Consider the following 18,218-nt stretch of genomic DNA (forward strand, 5'->3'; position numbering starts at 1 on the left):
CTAGTTACGCAATCATATTAGTCCTCTTGTCAGAAAAACACAATTAAATATCTGACAAAACAAATTTCATATCAAAAAGAAAAAGAAAGTTGTTGTATCAATTAAAATTCAATAAAAAACTGTTCTCTTATCAACTTATCATGTTTATGAAATTAAGTATTTCTCATTAAAAAGATATATAAACTTAAGATTATTTAAAACAGTTAAGGTGGGACATCATATAATTATATAAGGGTAGGAGCGACTTTAGTCCCGGAGTTGATCAATTTTAATTTATAAATTAAAACCATTGGAATAATACACATTAATCATTGTCTAATCAAAAGTAGAATGAATAATTTTCCTTTCAATTTTCACTGTCAGCAGTGCCATTCATGCGTTCGCACTAAGTCACTATCGTCAGAATTAGAATTTCGGTCATAGCTGGTCCGTTTCCGATAAAATCTCGACTCTGATCTGTAGTTGTTCAATAATTTGCACAATAAATTCAATGGCGGACGTGGAAAATTTACAAAAATAAACAATGTTTGACATGCTATTCGAATATAACATTTTTAATGCAATATTTGGATAACAAATTTGCTTCAAGCAAATTTCATAACGTCCAAATGAAGTAAAATTAAAAACTTATTTGGCCGAATGTTAGAATGATTTGATGTACAATCTTGAGTAACAAGTACCAGAAGTTATAAAAGAAGCGTTTTTATGAAAATTACATGCAACCAACTTTAAAATGAATGCTTCAACCTCTTTTCTTAAGAAATTAAATCAGTTATGTATTTGAATTTCTTTGCTCTTAAATGAAAAATTGGTGTTTCATCAACTTGGTAAATATTGAATATTGCTGATGACTAAAGCAACTTAAAGCAAGTACCGTAAACAACAGGGTGACTGGATTTTGCTTTAGACAGTCGGGAAAAGATAAGTTGTGGTAAGGAAAGCGACTTTTAGCCCAAGTCACATGCTAGCGCGAACCCTGGCTAAAAAGTTCAGTTGATGAGTTTGGTGGAAAAGAATTCAATCTGCACATGCCAAAAATATGACCAATTGGCATCATGAAAAGGGGAAAATGTCTTGGACAAACACAGAAAATTATGTAAATCAATTAGGGAGCTACCATTTGATTTTTATGGGGGGCTAGGATGAAATTTGAAAAAAATAGGCAGGACAGGAGTTTTGAGTAAAAAAAAAAGGCAGGATGAGACACTTGCAAAAAAAAAAGTCAGGATAAACTAAAAAAAAAAGAAGGCAGGAACGAACAGAGTGAAAAATAAAAAGGCAAGACAGAGATAACAGCTAAAAATAAATGCAGGACAAAATTTTTCATCCTAGCCCCCCCATAAAAATCAAATGGTAGCTCCCTTAGGGACATTTTGGGTAACAGAGAGTCAAATGTCTTACAATGTATGACTGGTTCCAAGCTAAATTGATAGGCAATTTTTACAGTATAAAATGCCTTTTGTGTCATATCTGAATATGTTGAAATGAGGTCATTTCACAGCAAAAATTCAACATTAAGTTGTTATTTTAAACATCATTTACAGTATCCAGTACTGTCAATTACAACATGTTCAAATTAAATATCTATCAACAATATCTTAAGAAATACTTGTTGAATTTATGTCCCAGCTCAAGTTATGTGATAAAAATAAACAATGCAGGTTCTAAATTAACATTATTTATTTTGTAATAGCTGTTGTGTATCGAAAAATAAATTGTATGCAGAATTACATTCTATATAATAAATTTGTCATTTGTTTGTTGTGTATTGAGAAATAAAGACTAAAGTATATGCAGAACATTCTATCTATTTGTTGTGTATTGAGAAACAGAATTACATTCTATCTATTGTTGTGTATTGAGAAACAGAATTACATTCTATCTATTTGTTGTGTATCGAGAAATAAATTGTATGTAGAATTACATTCTATCTATTTTTTGTGTATCGAGAAATAAATTGTATGTAGAATTACATTCTATCTATGTGTTGTGTATTGACAAATAAATTGTATGTAGAATTACATTCTATCTATTTGTTGTGTATCGAGAAATAAATTGTATGTAGAATTACATTCTATCTATTTGTTGTGTATTGAGAAATAAATTGTATGTAGAATTACATTCTATCTATTTGTTGTGTATCGAGAAATAAATTGTATGTAGAATTACATTCTATCTATTTGTTGTGTATTGAGAAATAAATTGTATGTAGAATTACATTCTATCTATGTGTTGTGTATTGAGAAATAAATTGTATGTAGAATTACTTGTACTTATTTGTTGTGTATCATTGAAAAATTAATAGTATGGATAAATATATTCTATTTGTTATATCTTTTACCCTTGCATTTACAATAATAACTTCATATAATATATAAGGACATTAGTAAGTTCTTAAACCTAAAAGTATTGTTTATTTGACCTTAAAAGATCAGGTTTTACCATTCTCTTTAAATGATTGAGCTTTAATAATAACTACATTCAAATCTTTCTAAAATCAGTGACAAGAACTAAAAATAGACATCAGTTAATTAATCAGTTAATTATTATTGTAACACCTTGTTAAATATGTTTATACAACAATAATCATGAGCAATCAATAGTAATTATAATCCAATTATTTAAACATATATTCAACTGTGATTTAATTAAGTTTAAATGAATTAACAACATTGCAATGGACAATGATTTTCGTTAATAAATCTGACCCTTTTAGTCCTATTCAAAAGCACACAAGCTGTTAAGTACAATGAGTTCTTGAAAACATTGTGTGGAAAGGTTTGGTTTCACTTTCATTTTCATTTTGCAGACATTTGACATGATGTCTTGGATCTGGTAAAAAAGTGGTTTGACAGCTGTTTCACAAGGACGTGACAGTTGACATTAGTTTGTTTAACATTTTTAAATATTGAACAATAGTTTGAAAACGATGTCTGAAACCAATAAACAAACTGACAGAAAGGATCAGCTGACTTAAAACATATGACATAGGAAGATTTATAAATGTGTACTCTAGAAAAACCTGGTCAAATCATTGATTTGTTTACATTTTGTTTCGGTAAATTTACCTTGTTATAAACCAGATAGCCACAATCAGACTAAGTAGCGTCCAAATATAAGAATACATGTTTACAGTCTTTCCCTTAAATAATTTCAAAACTTCAAATTAACGGTATATTTTGTAAATGAACTCCATGTACCCTGACCTCCCACTCAGACAGTGCCGGTGCTTCTATTTTTCTAAAACTGGGTCAAATATTGCATGTGACCCTTCTTGACCAATCAAATCAAGTGGCCTTGCCGCCTTGTTATTCCCAGCAAGTCGGCCATTATTGTCGCCATATTATGTGAGGAATTTATGAATTACTGAAAATTTTATGGTTTAACAACCATTTGGATGATTTGTCTAACGAATTTATCAGTTTAGTGTCATATAAAATCATGGAGTGACAATGAGTCACCCTAACCCAGCAGGAAACGGCTGCTCACTGGAGGATTGTTACACAAATTTATTTGCATTGGTAAGATAATTGAATCTATTTATTCAAAAACCCATTGTTGTCTTATCGGTTTCCCTGAATTGAAATCATACCAAATATGGCTTCCTATATATTTTATCATCAATTTTATCTGAAATTATAGTATTTCACTGTATGTTTGTAATGAAAACGTATAAAATGTCTGAAGAATGTTGACTTGAACGCGACGTGACATTTGACCTTATTTATGTTTCGCACAGTAATGTCACGCATGTTTCAGGTACATATGATCTTTTAAACATATTAAAAGGAAATAAATCCCTGGTATGCATTTTCTTTCATGAAATTTTGTAGACTGATATTTGTGGCATTAAATGGAGAAGGTTGGCCACAAACCCTGATTCCCACGTCCCTTTGGGGTTGGATCATCTTGAGGACCCAGTTCTGGTCTCCTATTCAAAATGTATCCAGTCCGACATACTGTGTGTCTGGAGACGTATTCAGAACAATGCCGGAGAACAGCGTACAGACCACTTATCATTCAATAAAGAATTGTGGATCTTTTGGTATGGAGATGAACCTTCTGTATTAGAATCACATGTCTCTAAGGATCTGATAGGTATGGAACTAAGTTACATCAACCATTTAATCTAAATGTCTAAATTACAGGAGCGTTAGCAGTTCATAAGAATACATGTACTTAAAATCTGTGTTATTTATCAAAGAAACTATATTGATTTACACCAGTGTATCCTTGTTTATATTGCTAGTTCATTGACATAATTTTAAAGAATTAAACACACTGAATGCATATTGGAAGATAAATTAATTGATTGTTGATGTTAAAAGCCACTTTTACCGCTATCAGAAATGTCATTGCAACCAGTTTGTATTGGTAGAGAACCCAGAGAGAACTGCAAGATCTGCCAGAAAAACTCATGTCCATGTAGAGTAAGAATTTAAAGCACCTGCCATGTGTGAGTTTTCAACTCAAAACCACTATGAATACAGTTTTGATTGAAAAAAAACAGAAACAAAAAATACGATGAAAGAAAAAAATGTACATTTACGCATTTTACAAGATATATCTGTTTTTTAAATTTAACAAAATTGCTTATTTATATATTGCATTCACAAATATTTATTTGCTTAATTTTTCAGTGAAGGAAACAGGTTCTTGGGACAAAGGCAAAGATCATGGACTATCCTATGAATGCAGAACATTACTATTCAAAGCACTACATAATCTCATTGAAAGGTGAGTTAACACAATTAACATGATTAAAATGTAACATGACCTGTGTCCCTTCTATGATTGTAGGGGAACTGGTGGTTTTTCAGGATAATTCCATCAATGGTATTAAAGTTGTAAGGATTGAACTGCTTTTAACAGCAACATTGATAAGTAGTATTCACTAAAGGGAAGATCCAAAAGGGAAATTTAAAATGACATATATAAGAAAACGAAAATCAACTAAAAGGACATCCTTCAAAACACAACATAGAAAAACGAAGACTGCGAACATGGAGAAATACATGCAGTTTTAACATCTCTTCAACTGAACAATTCTATGTAATACATCTCTGAATATATTTAAAATTATAAATGTTGTACCTGGTGATAGTCACATAATCTTAATACTAATAACAGTTGTTGATCAATAATTGTTTTCCAGGTGTTTGCTGACAAAGGGATTTGCCAGACTGGGAAGGTGGTTTGTTCAACCATATGATTCCCAGACACAGAATACTGACAGACAGTAAGCTTTTTATAAATTTTATTGGTCATTCTTAAAGGGTAAACATGTAAAAAAAAGTTCCAGCAATTAAAGCGTTGCAGAAAAATACCATAATCCAAGTTAAAATAAATATATTTCACTGGCTAAGGCCAATTAAAATTAATTGATAGATTTTCATCCCCGCCCGCCCCTCTGAAATCGTCCTGCCCCGATTTTTTTTATTTTGCAAAATTTACGATTTCCAGATTTTGTTCATTTCCGTTACCGGTAACCGTCAATAATTTCGTTTCATTCGAACTTCCTGTTTATAAAATTTCGGTTTTCATATTTCTTGTTTCGAGTACTTTAAAACGATTATGTTGACAAAATCTGCTGCTCAATGATGACAGTATCATCTACGGAGAATATAGAAAGATTACCAGAAGGGCATGAAATATTCAGGTTACGAGTATTAAATACACTGTGTCCAACGCAAATCGCGGTATGTCACAAATTGGAAATTTCTTTCATCAGAAAATTGTGGATTTATTTAATAATACACTGACTTTGTGTAAGCAAATTTGGGCTGTGAATGATTTCCAAAATGCAAGAATCGTGGAACAAATTGGTAGAAAAAAAAGAGTTCAAAAAGTCGGCAAACATACACATTGTGTCCTAGAAAACCCTTAGATTCATGAGATTTACCTATGGCTAAATACCATTTATAATGTAATTATATATGCGTCACTTCTTGCATAACTTGAGAATCTTAAAAGCGCCAACTTTACTATTCCTGGCAACACTTGTTTGAGTGTTCATTTCATTCATAATACTTGTGCTGCATACCATTGCATTTGCATAAGTTTATGGGGACTACAAACTATCGCTTAGAGAGCAAAATAAATTTGGAGTTGGTAGTCAAATGAATAGAGAATTTCTGCATGGTTTCACTGTTTACTGAAAATATGTTTCTAAAGTAGCAATTGCATGTAGAACAGTCCGCGTTGCAAATCAGAGATGTTTATTCAAGAATTATGTACGATTCTTTATACATGTTTAAACATTTACATGGTATAAGCTAAATTTTGTAATTATAACACTTGCATATATATGAAGTTCACGCCACAAGAAGGTTTCAAATTGAATAAAATTTAAAAAATAAAATCCTCCCACCCGCCCCATTTTTTTCAAAACTTTGGATGAAAATCTACTAATTAATTTTAGTTGGCCTAAATTATAACACATGAAAACCCATTTACATGTTTTAAAACTGCCCATCATGGATATCATGCATGTTTTTTTTTTTTTTTTTTTTTTTAAGTTTAATGTAGATGTGCAGATTTTTATGTCTGGCTTCAATGTCCATCTCACACTCAATATTCACCTAACCATAAAGATTCTCCTAACTTTTGTCGACGAAAATGCATTTCTAAATCACATATTTAAATTCTGGTTGCAATGAAAAACTTATTATTTGAAACGTATGTCTTTACAGAATTCATTTTTTACATGCTCTAACTTTCATTTTCCAGGACACATCTTTCCTTCAGCTTTAACTTCTTTCTTCATGGAGAGAGTTCAGTATGTGCCAGTATTGAAGTTAAACAACACCCACCTGTCTGGAGACTTAGTCAGCACCACTTGACTTTAACACAAGAAAATCATACCAACTTCCAAGGTAACATTGATCAGACTTGTCCCACCAGAAGAAGAAAAAAACGATGATTTTGGAATTGTACATAAAAAAAATTAAATCTGATGAACGCAAGATTTAAAGGAAGATGAAGATTAGTTGTTCAAAAAAAATATTCACATTTATCAAACATTTATCAGAAAGGTTAAGTTTGCAATGTTTTCATTAGTAGTACAGTAAAACCTGTTTAAACCGGCCGGCTACGGGACTTTGAAAAAGAGCCGGTTTGGACAGTGAGCCGGTTTATTCAGGTTTCCGTTTTGACCGGAAGTTAATGATTTGTGAAGTTCGATATTTTGCATGTAAACGTTCTCTCTGTCAGATTGTAAATTATATCTGATAAATTAAAATCCTTTCACTTCGTTTTTCATTGTTTGCATTTGCATCATAATACTCGCGTTGTTTGGATTGTGAGACGACAATTTCGATTTTCTTCCATGATCGTTAATTTGAAACGTTTGAATTCCATGGCCGATTAAAAAGCCAGAATATTATCAAACATAATTTCATCCCTATCGAAACGTTGTCGTACAGTGTACAATTTCAATTGATTGTTGCCATCCGGGTGTTTTTCATTATCAAGGTCATGTGTTTAGGGGTTCACAACAGGGAACCCAGGATTTCGAAATCACGATGTAAATTTCTTACTTCGCGATTTTTTAAATTTGTTCATCCAAGTTACAACGTAAGTTCAATCAGAGATATATTCGATGTGTCTTTTCGTTTAATTGACACGTTTATAATGTTTTAATAAATAATACAGCTCACTCCTGTACGATTGTCAGTTCACAGTTTAACACCTGACTAATTGATTATCCTGAAAAGCCATATTGTATAAATAGATATGTTTTGATTGCATATCGATTTTTAAATTAATTGGACAAACCGGTTTTGACAGGTCATAATTAATGTAATTAAGAGTATTGGGACTGCATAATTAGACCGGAATTCGGAATACACAGGGTCCGGTTTACAGAGGGTATTTTAACAAACACTTTGAAGGGGAAAAAATGGGACTTTCATTTTCGGCCGGAATGGACAGGAAACCGGTTTATTCAGGGTCCGGTTTAATCAGGTTTGACTGTATATAACTTAGTAAATACCCAGCCTGCATAATAATTTTGACTATCTTAATCTTCAATGTACTCATTGTGGCCTGACATGTTTGGTTAGTCTCATTTAGTGTCTAAGCAAGTTGGGATAGAGTGAATTTTTTGAGAGCTCAATTCTTGAAAAGTCAAATTTTTGTGAATGAAAATGGAAAGCAAAGTTGGGCGGTACACATGAAGTTGCAAGTATTTTATACATGTTTGATTTAACATTTAAAATTTCATTTCCGTGTTCATATTGTTACATGAATTAACAAACAAATTTTCTATTTACAGTCATACTAGCACCATATGGTTTAAATGGTACATTAACTGGCCAATCTTACAGAGATGCTGACCAACATGCCCACAAAGTACTGGACGAATGGAGTCGATTCTATCCAATTGACAAGTCGGACAAGGAAGGGGATTCGTCTAAAGCACCAGCACTGGTAGAGGTTCTTGTTGGTAAGTTACTTATTTTTAACATAGCATTAGGTTTAAAAGCATTGTATAAGAAATCAGTAGCATATTATATACAATATTCAGCCATTTATGTATAATACACACCTCGTTTTATATTCCTAAAACCATGAACAGTTTTGCATAGTTAAAGGAATGCTTTATTTGTGGTATCAGTAGCTCAATATATTCTGTATTTATCCATGTATAGTACACATTTCTCTTCTAAATGTACAGCAACAAAGAATCTATGAATTGCTGGTTTCATACTCATTATTTTTGCAACAAAGTAAGCGATTTGACATTTGTGTTTAATTTCAGCTGGTGTACGTATGAAGTATCCCTCAAGTTTTGTATTATTAAGTGATGTTGAAGAATATCTACACAAGAACATTACAGCACCTGCCCCAGCAACAAATCTGCCACGCCCACAGCCTGTTGTACCACACAGTCATTTAACTCCACCCTCATCGCCAGCAGATATCAGTATTCTGGCAGATCATGGAGCCAAAGCGGGAGGTGGTGTTATGGCCTCTGGAGGGGTACATCATCTTGATATCAGTTCTGAGTTGATTGCTAAATCTGAACGAGTTTTCTCTGCTAAAATACAAGAGAAGATGTTGCAGGATAACTGTATAAATTCAGTTGTTAGTAAAAGGTAAGTACAAGTTAAACCTTAAAACAATAACTTTTAATACTGAAATTAAGCCTGTAGGTACAAGAGGAAGAAAATTGTAAAAGAACAGTATTTGAACAGAAATTGATAAGAAGAGAAAATATTTTTAAAATATTTTGCTTGGTCATAATCAATTAAGAGACAAAATCTAGATAAGATGCTTAATTATTTGACACACAGACAATGAATGTTTATGTTTAGGCTAATTTATATTTTGGCAGGACATTTGTTTGGTATACAGAACTTCTTATGTTTCAAATTATATGGTTATATCAAAAGTGCAAAATTGAATTGACAATCAACAATGTCATGATGGTCATAAATTTTTGTTTCTTTTAGACCATCTGAAGCAGTAAATGACGAAACAGCAGCTGGTGTGTGGGATTTCAATGATCCTACCACAAAACTCAATTGTAACTGTTCAAGGTAAATACATAACAATATTACTGCAAAACTCAGTTAAAATTGTTAAAGGTAAACATATTCCATGTCTAGATGAAACATCATTGCATCTTTTTGCAAGATGACTTGCTCCAAATATATCTGAGTTTAATTGAAATAAAAGTGTTTTTTTAACTGCTAAATCTATGCTTTATTGTTGTGACTTCCAAGATTTTAATAACAAAAACTGCAGTTAGAAAAAGAGTATTCCTACTGACACGACAGTAACACATTTAAATACATATAATGCATTTATCAATGTTTATCCTCTGCATACATGATAGAGCTTTTCACTAGAAAAGAAAATTAAATGGCGAAAGAAGAATGATGATGCTTGTAAGGATGTGATATAGACGATTGAAATAATATGAATTGTTATTACAGGCATCGGTTATTGAAGAATAAGCCAATCTTGACCGGACAGAACAAAGCACAACAAGGAGCTACAAACAAGCATGGAAAAGGTGATTTTAAAGCAGATAAAAATGACAGACCACCTTCCAGATTAGGTAGAAGTACAGCCTTCCATCGCCAATCTACAACTACAGAGGTAGTAGATGTCGACCTGTTGATGCAGAGGGCAACAGTACAGGCTGTTAACTTTGCTCCTCCCCAAGGACCAGGTGGATCATTACCACAGTTGAATAACACGGGTGAAGGTAGCACAGTTCCTGAAGGCCACTCTCCTGCGGCTGTACCTTCACCGCTAGAAGAGCCAAACAGTCATTCTCACGTCAGTCAAAGTGGTGAACCTACCATGCCCAAATTAAGTCCACACCCACCACCAGAGGTTCCAGAAACTAAGCCAGTGGTCGAAACTAATCCTAGTGCTATGGTCAATGGACATGTAGACTTTGCCAAACCAAATGATATGTCGACGCCAAAAGCAGCAGAAAATGTAATGTCCCCACCTTGGGTTCCGTCTGAAGCAAAAAATGTTAGTATTAACAATTGGATCAAATCTCATCAGCATCATAAGCATGTAGAGGTTCCTGGGATTAAAAGGCCCTTGTTGCCGACTCTTCAGACCGATGGAGAGAGCTTTGTGACTGAGAATCTCTACAATCTGGACCCTCTTAACACATGGTAAGTCTTATTCTGTGTAATTTTCATCTGACTTCAGGAGGGGAGAATAAAGGTATTTCCATCAATGTCCTAATATTTGTACTAATATGAAGTTTTACTCTGAGGATTGAGGATCCACTTTTCGTTTATCTAGAAGCCATTTATCAACTTTTTCCAAATTCACATTTTTTTAGTAATGAGTGAACCGATGCTTGATATTCAAACTAAGGGTTGTTCCATTTAAATGTATGTTGGAGGGTGGCAAAGGAAGTTTAATTATTGAATGTGTATTTTCAGTAAGGGTCTATTACCATTATGCAAAATTATCTAAAAGTTGGTTCGTGGTTGTAGGGATATTTTAAAAGTACCCTCCCACATAAATTTTAATGGAATAGCTTTAAGTTACTATCCTAGAAACTGATGCCTATGGGATGACGGGTTGTTTTTCTCAAGCAGGGTTCATCTGACATTGACCTCATTTATGTAGGCGATTGTAAGTGACAGTCTTGCATGTCATGAAGAGATTCCTTCTCGTACAGTAATTAAGATGACACTTCATAACCTTGTTTGTGCTATATTTAGAGTTAGAGATGACATATCTTGTTACAAGATTACATTTTTAGCACACAACTTTTTTAATCAGCAGCTGTTGTTGGTGTAATTAAGAGAGACCTGTTGATATTGATTCTAGGGGATTATGTATGTAATGAATACTTGTAGTTTTCTGGAATCAGAAGTATTAAGTTTCAATTAATGTCTGAATTGGATGTAGTGTATAACAATATGTTACAGACTAACCTTTTGATTGTATCAGGTCAATGATTTCACACGCGTTAGTGTTTTTTTTAACATTGTATTTTGGTGCTAAGTAAGTAGAAGGTTTAGTCACCTCGTTTCTCACACTTTATATTCTCAAAATCCAAAACCAGAAATACATGCTACTTTTCATTCCTTTTTGTGATTGATTGTTGGTTGCTCAATGTCCAGGGGCGAATATTTCATGCAAGTTCAGGACAATTCTTTTTATGACAATGATATTATATGTGACACAGTGTGTGCAAATTTACTCCAGGTTTCTACAGTAGTTGTATTAACAAGTGGTTTTTATCTATGATGAGTTTATTTATAAGTATTATACATTTGAAAAAAATAATTAGGGCCCCGCCTTTAGGCGGGTCGCCCTATAGTGATCAGTCTGTCTGTCCGTCCGTCCGTCCGTAACACTTTAACTTTGTGTCCGCTCCATATCTAGAGAACCATTATGATTTCATACTTTATACTTTACATGTTTATTAACCACCACCAGAGGGTGTGTCATGATGTATGTACAACTTCCTAGGTCAAAGGTCAAGGTAAAAAAACTTTGGTTTTAGTTGACAACCCTGTGTCCTGTGGTGAAGATCGTGTCCGCTCTATATCTTGAGAACCGTTACAGTACGCCCAAGGAGTTTGTAATCCCAAACTCCATACTCCGATATTTTTCCTGGTGTAACACCAGGAAACTCCGACATCCCTCCCAAAATTCTCGGAGAAATTTGGGAGTATTCCCTCCGACTTCCGCGTAAATCCGCTACCTTTTGTTTATTGTATTAGCGACATCTCTCCCAGTCTGGTGTGACGCGGTGTGACACCAGGTAATTAATTGCCCTAATCCGTCTGATCTATGCCGGCACGCGACAGTCAAGGTATGCGAGATTTCTAATGTAATCAAACAATTGTATTTCCTGTCTATTGATTATCAGGTTATATCTGATTGCTTGAAACAAATGAAAGATTAAAATAAAAAGCAAAACGTTGTTGTTAATTCTTTCAATTACACTACATTTTAATCAAGTTTTTAAACAACTATATTTGATTTTGACTTCCGTTTTTTTATCAGTAAATAAATATTTAATTTACTAAAAGAGATATAATTGTGCAACAATAAACGGAGACTAACGCTGAATTAATGAGGGCAGTTTAAAGAAAATTACACGTCTCAAAGTTTTTTATACTACAAGTAAAAAAGAAAATATTATTCACTATCTGTTATGCTAATAATTCTACGCCATTTCCATTTTACGATTACAAAATAAAAGTTTTAAAATCCAAAACGTTGTTGTTAATGCTTTCAATTGCATTAAAGTTTTATAAAAAAAATCTATACTTGATTATGACCTCGTTTTTTATTTATCGGTAATTGATATAACTTACGAAAAGAGACGTACTTGCGTGAAAATAAACGGAAACTAACGCTGAAGGTATAAAATGTGAGCAGTGAGTTTAAAGAAAATTACGTGTCTTAAAACTTGTATATGCAAGTAAAAAAGAAAATACTATTCACCATTCGTTATGCTTAATAAGTCTACGGCATTTTCTCTTCACGATTAGCATTACTTTAGGATATAATACATTTCGGCTAGAACAGGAATACTTCTATAGCTGCATCAACTCGTCATTGCATAATATTCATTTACGCACAATGAATGTAAACTTTTGTGTTGTATTTAGAACAGTGATCTTTAAATATTTTTAAAACAATTAATTGCCGTGGGAAGACGACACGCATCTCAGTGATCAACAGTGCGTGGTTGAACTTGAACTTGACTTCGCTCACAATATTGAATGCTAAAAATAGTGACATCAATTTTGTCCACGAGATTTTTATTTGGCGGGAAATAGTATCATGTAACAGTAAACTCAGGTGACCTTTCTGGATAACCGTGGGAAAATTCATTGAAGGTTTAAACTTGCTTTGTAATGATTGACATTTGTGTACGTTAAGATTGAGGCTCTAGAAGGTCCTTTTACAATTGATTAACCGGATTCTAAATTTTATTCCTTTTCTGAATAAACGAACATCAGCCTTTTATTTATACGTTTCTCAGTCAACAGAGGACATAAACCTGGACATTATTTATACTTCCATAGTCAACACTATACATTAATGGTAGATGAAAACAGGATGCATGTCGTTCAGTTCCTGATGGGCGTTGGTAGAGATCCTCTGTGAAAATGTGTCGATCGTAAAAATCCGATCCACATTTTTTTTTACATATTTCTTTCTTGTACGATATTATTTCATTTAAATATTCTATAGTATAAATTGTTGAAATACTTCTTTTTATATTTCGCCGAGGACTTTTAACCAGCAGTAAAATACGGATTGCGCCAATCCAATTTTATTTTAAATAATAAAAGATCAATAACAGATCATAACAGATAAAAAAACACATGATTTTATTTCTTCATATAATTAAATAAGGTTGTGATCAGTGTTTTCCATTCGGCATTTAAGCCGGGTGTGCCGACCACCTTCTTTTGAAAGCCGACCACCTTTCGATTTTAGGAGGTGGTCGGCTTTTTTTTGAAAATCCGGATTTCTTTCGGTTCCGTACTGTTAAAATTTGAATACTAATCCCGCCTTGTTTTCATTGACAAAGATGGCGTCCAATCGTCAAATTTCAATGTTTTCATTAATCAATAGGGGGAAAAGAAAGGAAGATGACGATGATGATAAAGAAAATTCTAGACCAAATAAGTTAAATAAAATTGATAGTAATGTTGAAGTTGTGGAAATTGAACAAAAATCAACCAAACAACAGAAAAGACACGCAAGTGAAGACAAATATGAGCAAGACTTCAAATGACTTATAGTCACAGAGGAAGGATACTACTGTTCTGTGTGCCAAAAATACGGCACAAAAGCAAGAAACAGAACAGAAACCTGGATCGAAAGGCCTTAAATCCATGCTGATGCATAAAATTGTAAATGAAAAAAGAGATAAAAGAGATAAATTTTTGAAAAAATAAAATCAAAGAATATTTGACAATTAATATGACTACTTCTATTTATGTTTGTTCAACTCCATAAAATGTGAATATTATACTAATCTTTATTTCTGTGACCCCCACGTGCACCCACAGTAATTAAAAAAGGTTGGACATTTAAAAAAAAAACCACCCGGTTGCAAGTTATTTTTTTAAAACACCCACCTTACCTTAGTGAAAAAAGGAAAACACTGGTGATTATTGTGTTGTGTCTGGGCGGGGAATTATCTCAGTATTTATGAATATAGGGCTGCCACATTGCATACAAAACTATTTGTCACTTTACAGTTTCTTTTTTAAATTCAAATATTTCAAGTCGGTAATCTACCGAGGTAGTGAAACATAATATTTTACATTTCAAAATAAATTGAAAGTAACAGAGTTCACTTGTTGGTCCGATAAATTAACTCTGGGGTTTGATTTAGATTGGACAAATTACCGTAAAAACATCATTTTGTTTTAAGCCAGTTGATATTAATTATATAATATTGAACTATTAATGAACCGGATATTGCTCACTAAGTAGGTCATAAAAGGTTCTAATTGTGGTAAAATCATCTTTGTTGAAACTTTGTTGAAAAAAACAAAAATTATGACCTGATCGGACTATAATGAAAATACTAAATAAGTGTTTTATTCGTATTTTTATACGTTTTTACGTTTTATTTCATATGACAATGACATGGGCATATACATACAAGAATAATTATCTTATTTTAAATAAAAATGTCACACTTTTATCTGACAATGAATGGACATTTAAATAACGTATTTTAAAGCACACAGGTGCAATCAAGATCGATTAAATGTACAAAGGTAATAAATCTGGCTAATCCGATTATGTTGTCACGCGTCATTAATTTTCAGTTCATCCGATGGGCAATAAACCAATTAACAGCCACGCGGTGTTGGGAGAGAATCTTTGGAGGAAATTGGGAGTAGAATCCGTGATTCGCGGTGTCACACCGCTACACTCGGAAATCGGTGATAAAAGTTCGCGATTACAAACTCTCTGGGCGTACTGTATGATTTCAAAGTTTATACTTGACATCCATTTTAACCAACACCAGAGGGTGTGTCATGATGTATGTACAACTTCCTAGGTCAAAGGTCAAGGTCAAAAACTTTGGTTTCAGTTGACAACCCCGTGTCCTGTGGTGAAGATCGTGTCCGCTCCATATCTAGATAACCGTTATGATTTTATACTTAATACTTAACATGTTTATTAACCAACACCAGAGGGTGTGTCATGTTGTATGTACAACTTCCTAGGTCAAAGGTCAAGGTCAAAAACTTTTCAGTTGACAACCCCGTGTCCTGTGATGAAGATCATCTCCGCTCCATATCTAGATAACCGTTATGATTTCAAAGTTTATACTTGACATCCATTTTAACCACCACCAGAGGGCATGTCATGATGTATGTACAACTTCCTAGGTCAAAGGTCAAGGTAAAAAAAACTTTGGTTTCAGTTGACAACCCCGTGTCCTGTGGTGAAGATCGTGTCCGCTCTATATCTTGAGAACCGTTATGATTTCAAATATTATACTTGACATCCATTTTAACCAACACCAGAGGGTGTGTCATGATGTATGTACAACTTCCTAGGTCAAAGGTCTGTCTAGTCTGTTGGTCTGTCCATCGCTAACAAATTTGATCCACACTATATTTTGAGAGGACAGCTGTTATTAAAATCTTAGAATAAAATCACACATGAGACTATGTAATAACTTTAAATAATGCTTCATATCAGATTATCCATACAACTTATTTACCCAACGTTATTGACAGCGGGGCCCATAGAGATGGCTCCCATCTCAATGGTATCTAGTTGATTTAGTGTTGTAATGTCAAATGGCAAATATTGCTTGTATATTCAATACAAGAACAAAGATGAAACCTTGCAACAGTCCACCTGCAAAGAGTTGTTTTAAGGATTCCTGAACATGTACACAAAGCATTCCATTTAGTCTAAAGCTAGTCATGTGACTAATTATAAATATATACGTCCTAACTGACATGTACAAAGGCATGGGTTTTTGAATTGCTGAACATATTTCTATACTTCAGTAAAGTGAGTCAACCTGGGGATAGATGTTTATTGTCAAGGCAAACATTTAAAATTTTCCTGTTGAAAAGTAAATTTAAGTGAGTAACCAATAATTTTAAATTTTAAGACTTTGTAAAACGCTTTTACAGAGCTGATATGTTACTTTTAAATTTAACTTTTAGGTTGAGTATCCCAGTACTGAAGAAGCCCCGATATGAAGAACTGTCTCCTGATGGGGAATCAATGATATCACAGAAGCACATGAATTGTAATTCTCCCCAGTCAATGGAAGATGATCCTTATGAGTTTTCTGACGAAGCATCAATCAATCCTGCTACAATCACAAACAGAAAGATGAGAGATAGCAGAGATGAAGGCTTCCACAATCGCAAGTCTCCTTACGGCAGAGGGGTAAGGTTATAGTTAGAGAGAATATGTCCCTCTCTGATACATTGGATAGATAGCAAAGTGTTCTTTTCACTTGACAGCATTTATAAGCATGTATTGTTAATTCTGAGTGTACCAGTCAACACATTTGGAATGGTATCTAGTACAGTTGAATTCAAAGAGTCCAGCTAAAATTAAATGCCAGGCCACAATTAAAAATATTTTGGTTTGCCCAAACCCTACCCAAAGGTTGAGACAGTGGGTAGGTAGGTAGGCATTTTCTTTTTTTTTTCAAAAAGAGAAATTGAAGTATAGGTGTTTATTAGTCTTCGTGTCTATCTGATTAAAAAAAAACTTCTTCAAATCAGGACAATAAAAGAATTTGAGTAGGCAGCTTTTTTCTGGGTAGGTAGCGTTTGGGCAAACAAACCTATTCTTTTTTATGTCCCCATGTAATCTGTTTAAATACTTTTTGTTGTTACCATCTTTATAGAGAATTGGTTCCCATATAGGCACATGACAAAAGAAAGATGAACTGAGCTTTTGACAATTCTTGTGTGAATGCCAATAATTCAGTGAGTATCGGCATGTTAACACTGACACTTTAAGAATTGTCATGCAAAGACATTTATTGATTAAATAAGAGGCATACTTAAAAGTGAATTTTTATTTGTAGGATGATGAATCTGGTAGATTGGATTCTAACAGAGATGGTACTGGTAAGTAGAGTATTAATCTTTTCTGCAAGCTCAACTTATGAATAAGTCAATGAGACAGCAACCCAACAGCATTAAATGTTAAGTTGTCTAGAGATCTACATACAAGTTGAATAAAAAAACATTTTTTTGTAAACAGAAAGATAACAAATTTTTGCACCATTAGTTCCAAAATTGAAAAGATAATAGAGATTTGATTCAGGTCTGTGAAAAATTTGCAAAAGAACTCTGCTTGTGTAGACTGGGGGATATCGTCTTACTATTTTAGAGGGTACTTAAAGCAAAAAAAAACTGAATTGTTGGCAAAGAAATCAATTTACAAAAATAAAAATAAGTGCAACTGTTCTTTTTTCAAAGATGCTGGCGGCTCCTTGACATCACCACCAGCGACACCTAACCCAGCTTTAAAGCAGGACGGTCTGATGCACTTGAATGATCTTGTTGTCAAACCTTCAGATCTGGACCATATATTTGAGTCAGACTCAGATAATGATGATTCGGTAAGTAAACTATCCATATATTGTTATACAAAAATAAGAAGTTGTGGTATGATTGCCAATGCAATGAGACTATTCACTGTAGTTCAATTAAAGTTGATGTAAATAATTATAGGCAACTTTATGTACAACCTTC

At 33.3% G+C, this 18,218-nt stretch overlaps 2 protein-coding genes across 2 annotated transcripts in view; one reads left to right on the forward strand and one right to left on the reverse strand.

The window, feature by feature from the left end:
• The window catches only part of LOC143074120 (protein hobbit-like), a 118,889-nt gene extending 115,653 nt beyond the window's left edge, over positions 1–3,236 (reverse strand). The window contains exon 1 of the mRNA XM_076249666.1: positions 3,069–3,236. Coding sequence (XP_076105781.1) covers positions 3,069–3,127 — 59 coding nt within the window. The 5' untranslated portion in view covers positions 3,128–3,236. The remainder of the gene's footprint in view (positions 1–3,068) is intronic.
• Positions 3,237–3,303: 67 nt separating this feature from the next.
• LOC143076282 (mediator of RNA polymerase II transcription subunit 13-like) overlaps positions 3,304–18,218 on the forward strand; it is a 37,654-nt gene continuing 22,739 nt past the window's right edge. Inside the window, exons 1-12 of the mRNA XM_076252014.1 lie at positions 3,304–3,521; positions 3,834–4,098; positions 4,641–4,737; positions 5,156–5,239; positions 6,730–6,875; positions 8,276–8,446; positions 8,762–9,098; positions 9,456–9,542; positions 9,942–10,643; positions 16,665–16,893; positions 17,546–17,588; positions 17,943–18,085. Of these exons, the coding sequence (XP_076108129.1) occupies positions 3,453–3,521; positions 3,834–4,098; positions 4,641–4,737; positions 5,156–5,239; positions 6,730–6,875; positions 8,276–8,446; positions 8,762–9,098; positions 9,456–9,542; positions 9,942–10,643; positions 16,665–16,893; positions 17,546–17,588; positions 17,943–18,085 (2,373 nt within the window). The 5' untranslated portion in view covers positions 3,304–3,452. The remainder of the gene's footprint in view (positions 3,522–3,833; positions 4,099–4,640; positions 4,738–5,155; positions 5,240–6,729; positions 6,876–8,275; positions 8,447–8,761; positions 9,099–9,455; positions 9,543–9,941; positions 10,644–16,664; positions 16,894–17,545; positions 17,589–17,942; positions 18,086–18,218) is intronic.

The sequence above is a fragment of the Mytilus galloprovincialis genome, chromosome 5 (assembly GCF_965363235.1).
Source record: "Mytilus galloprovincialis chromosome 5, xbMytGall1.hap1.1, whole genome shotgun sequence".
Taxonomy (NCBI): domain Eukaryota; kingdom Metazoa; phylum Mollusca; class Bivalvia; order Mytilida; family Mytilidae; genus Mytilus; species Mytilus galloprovincialis.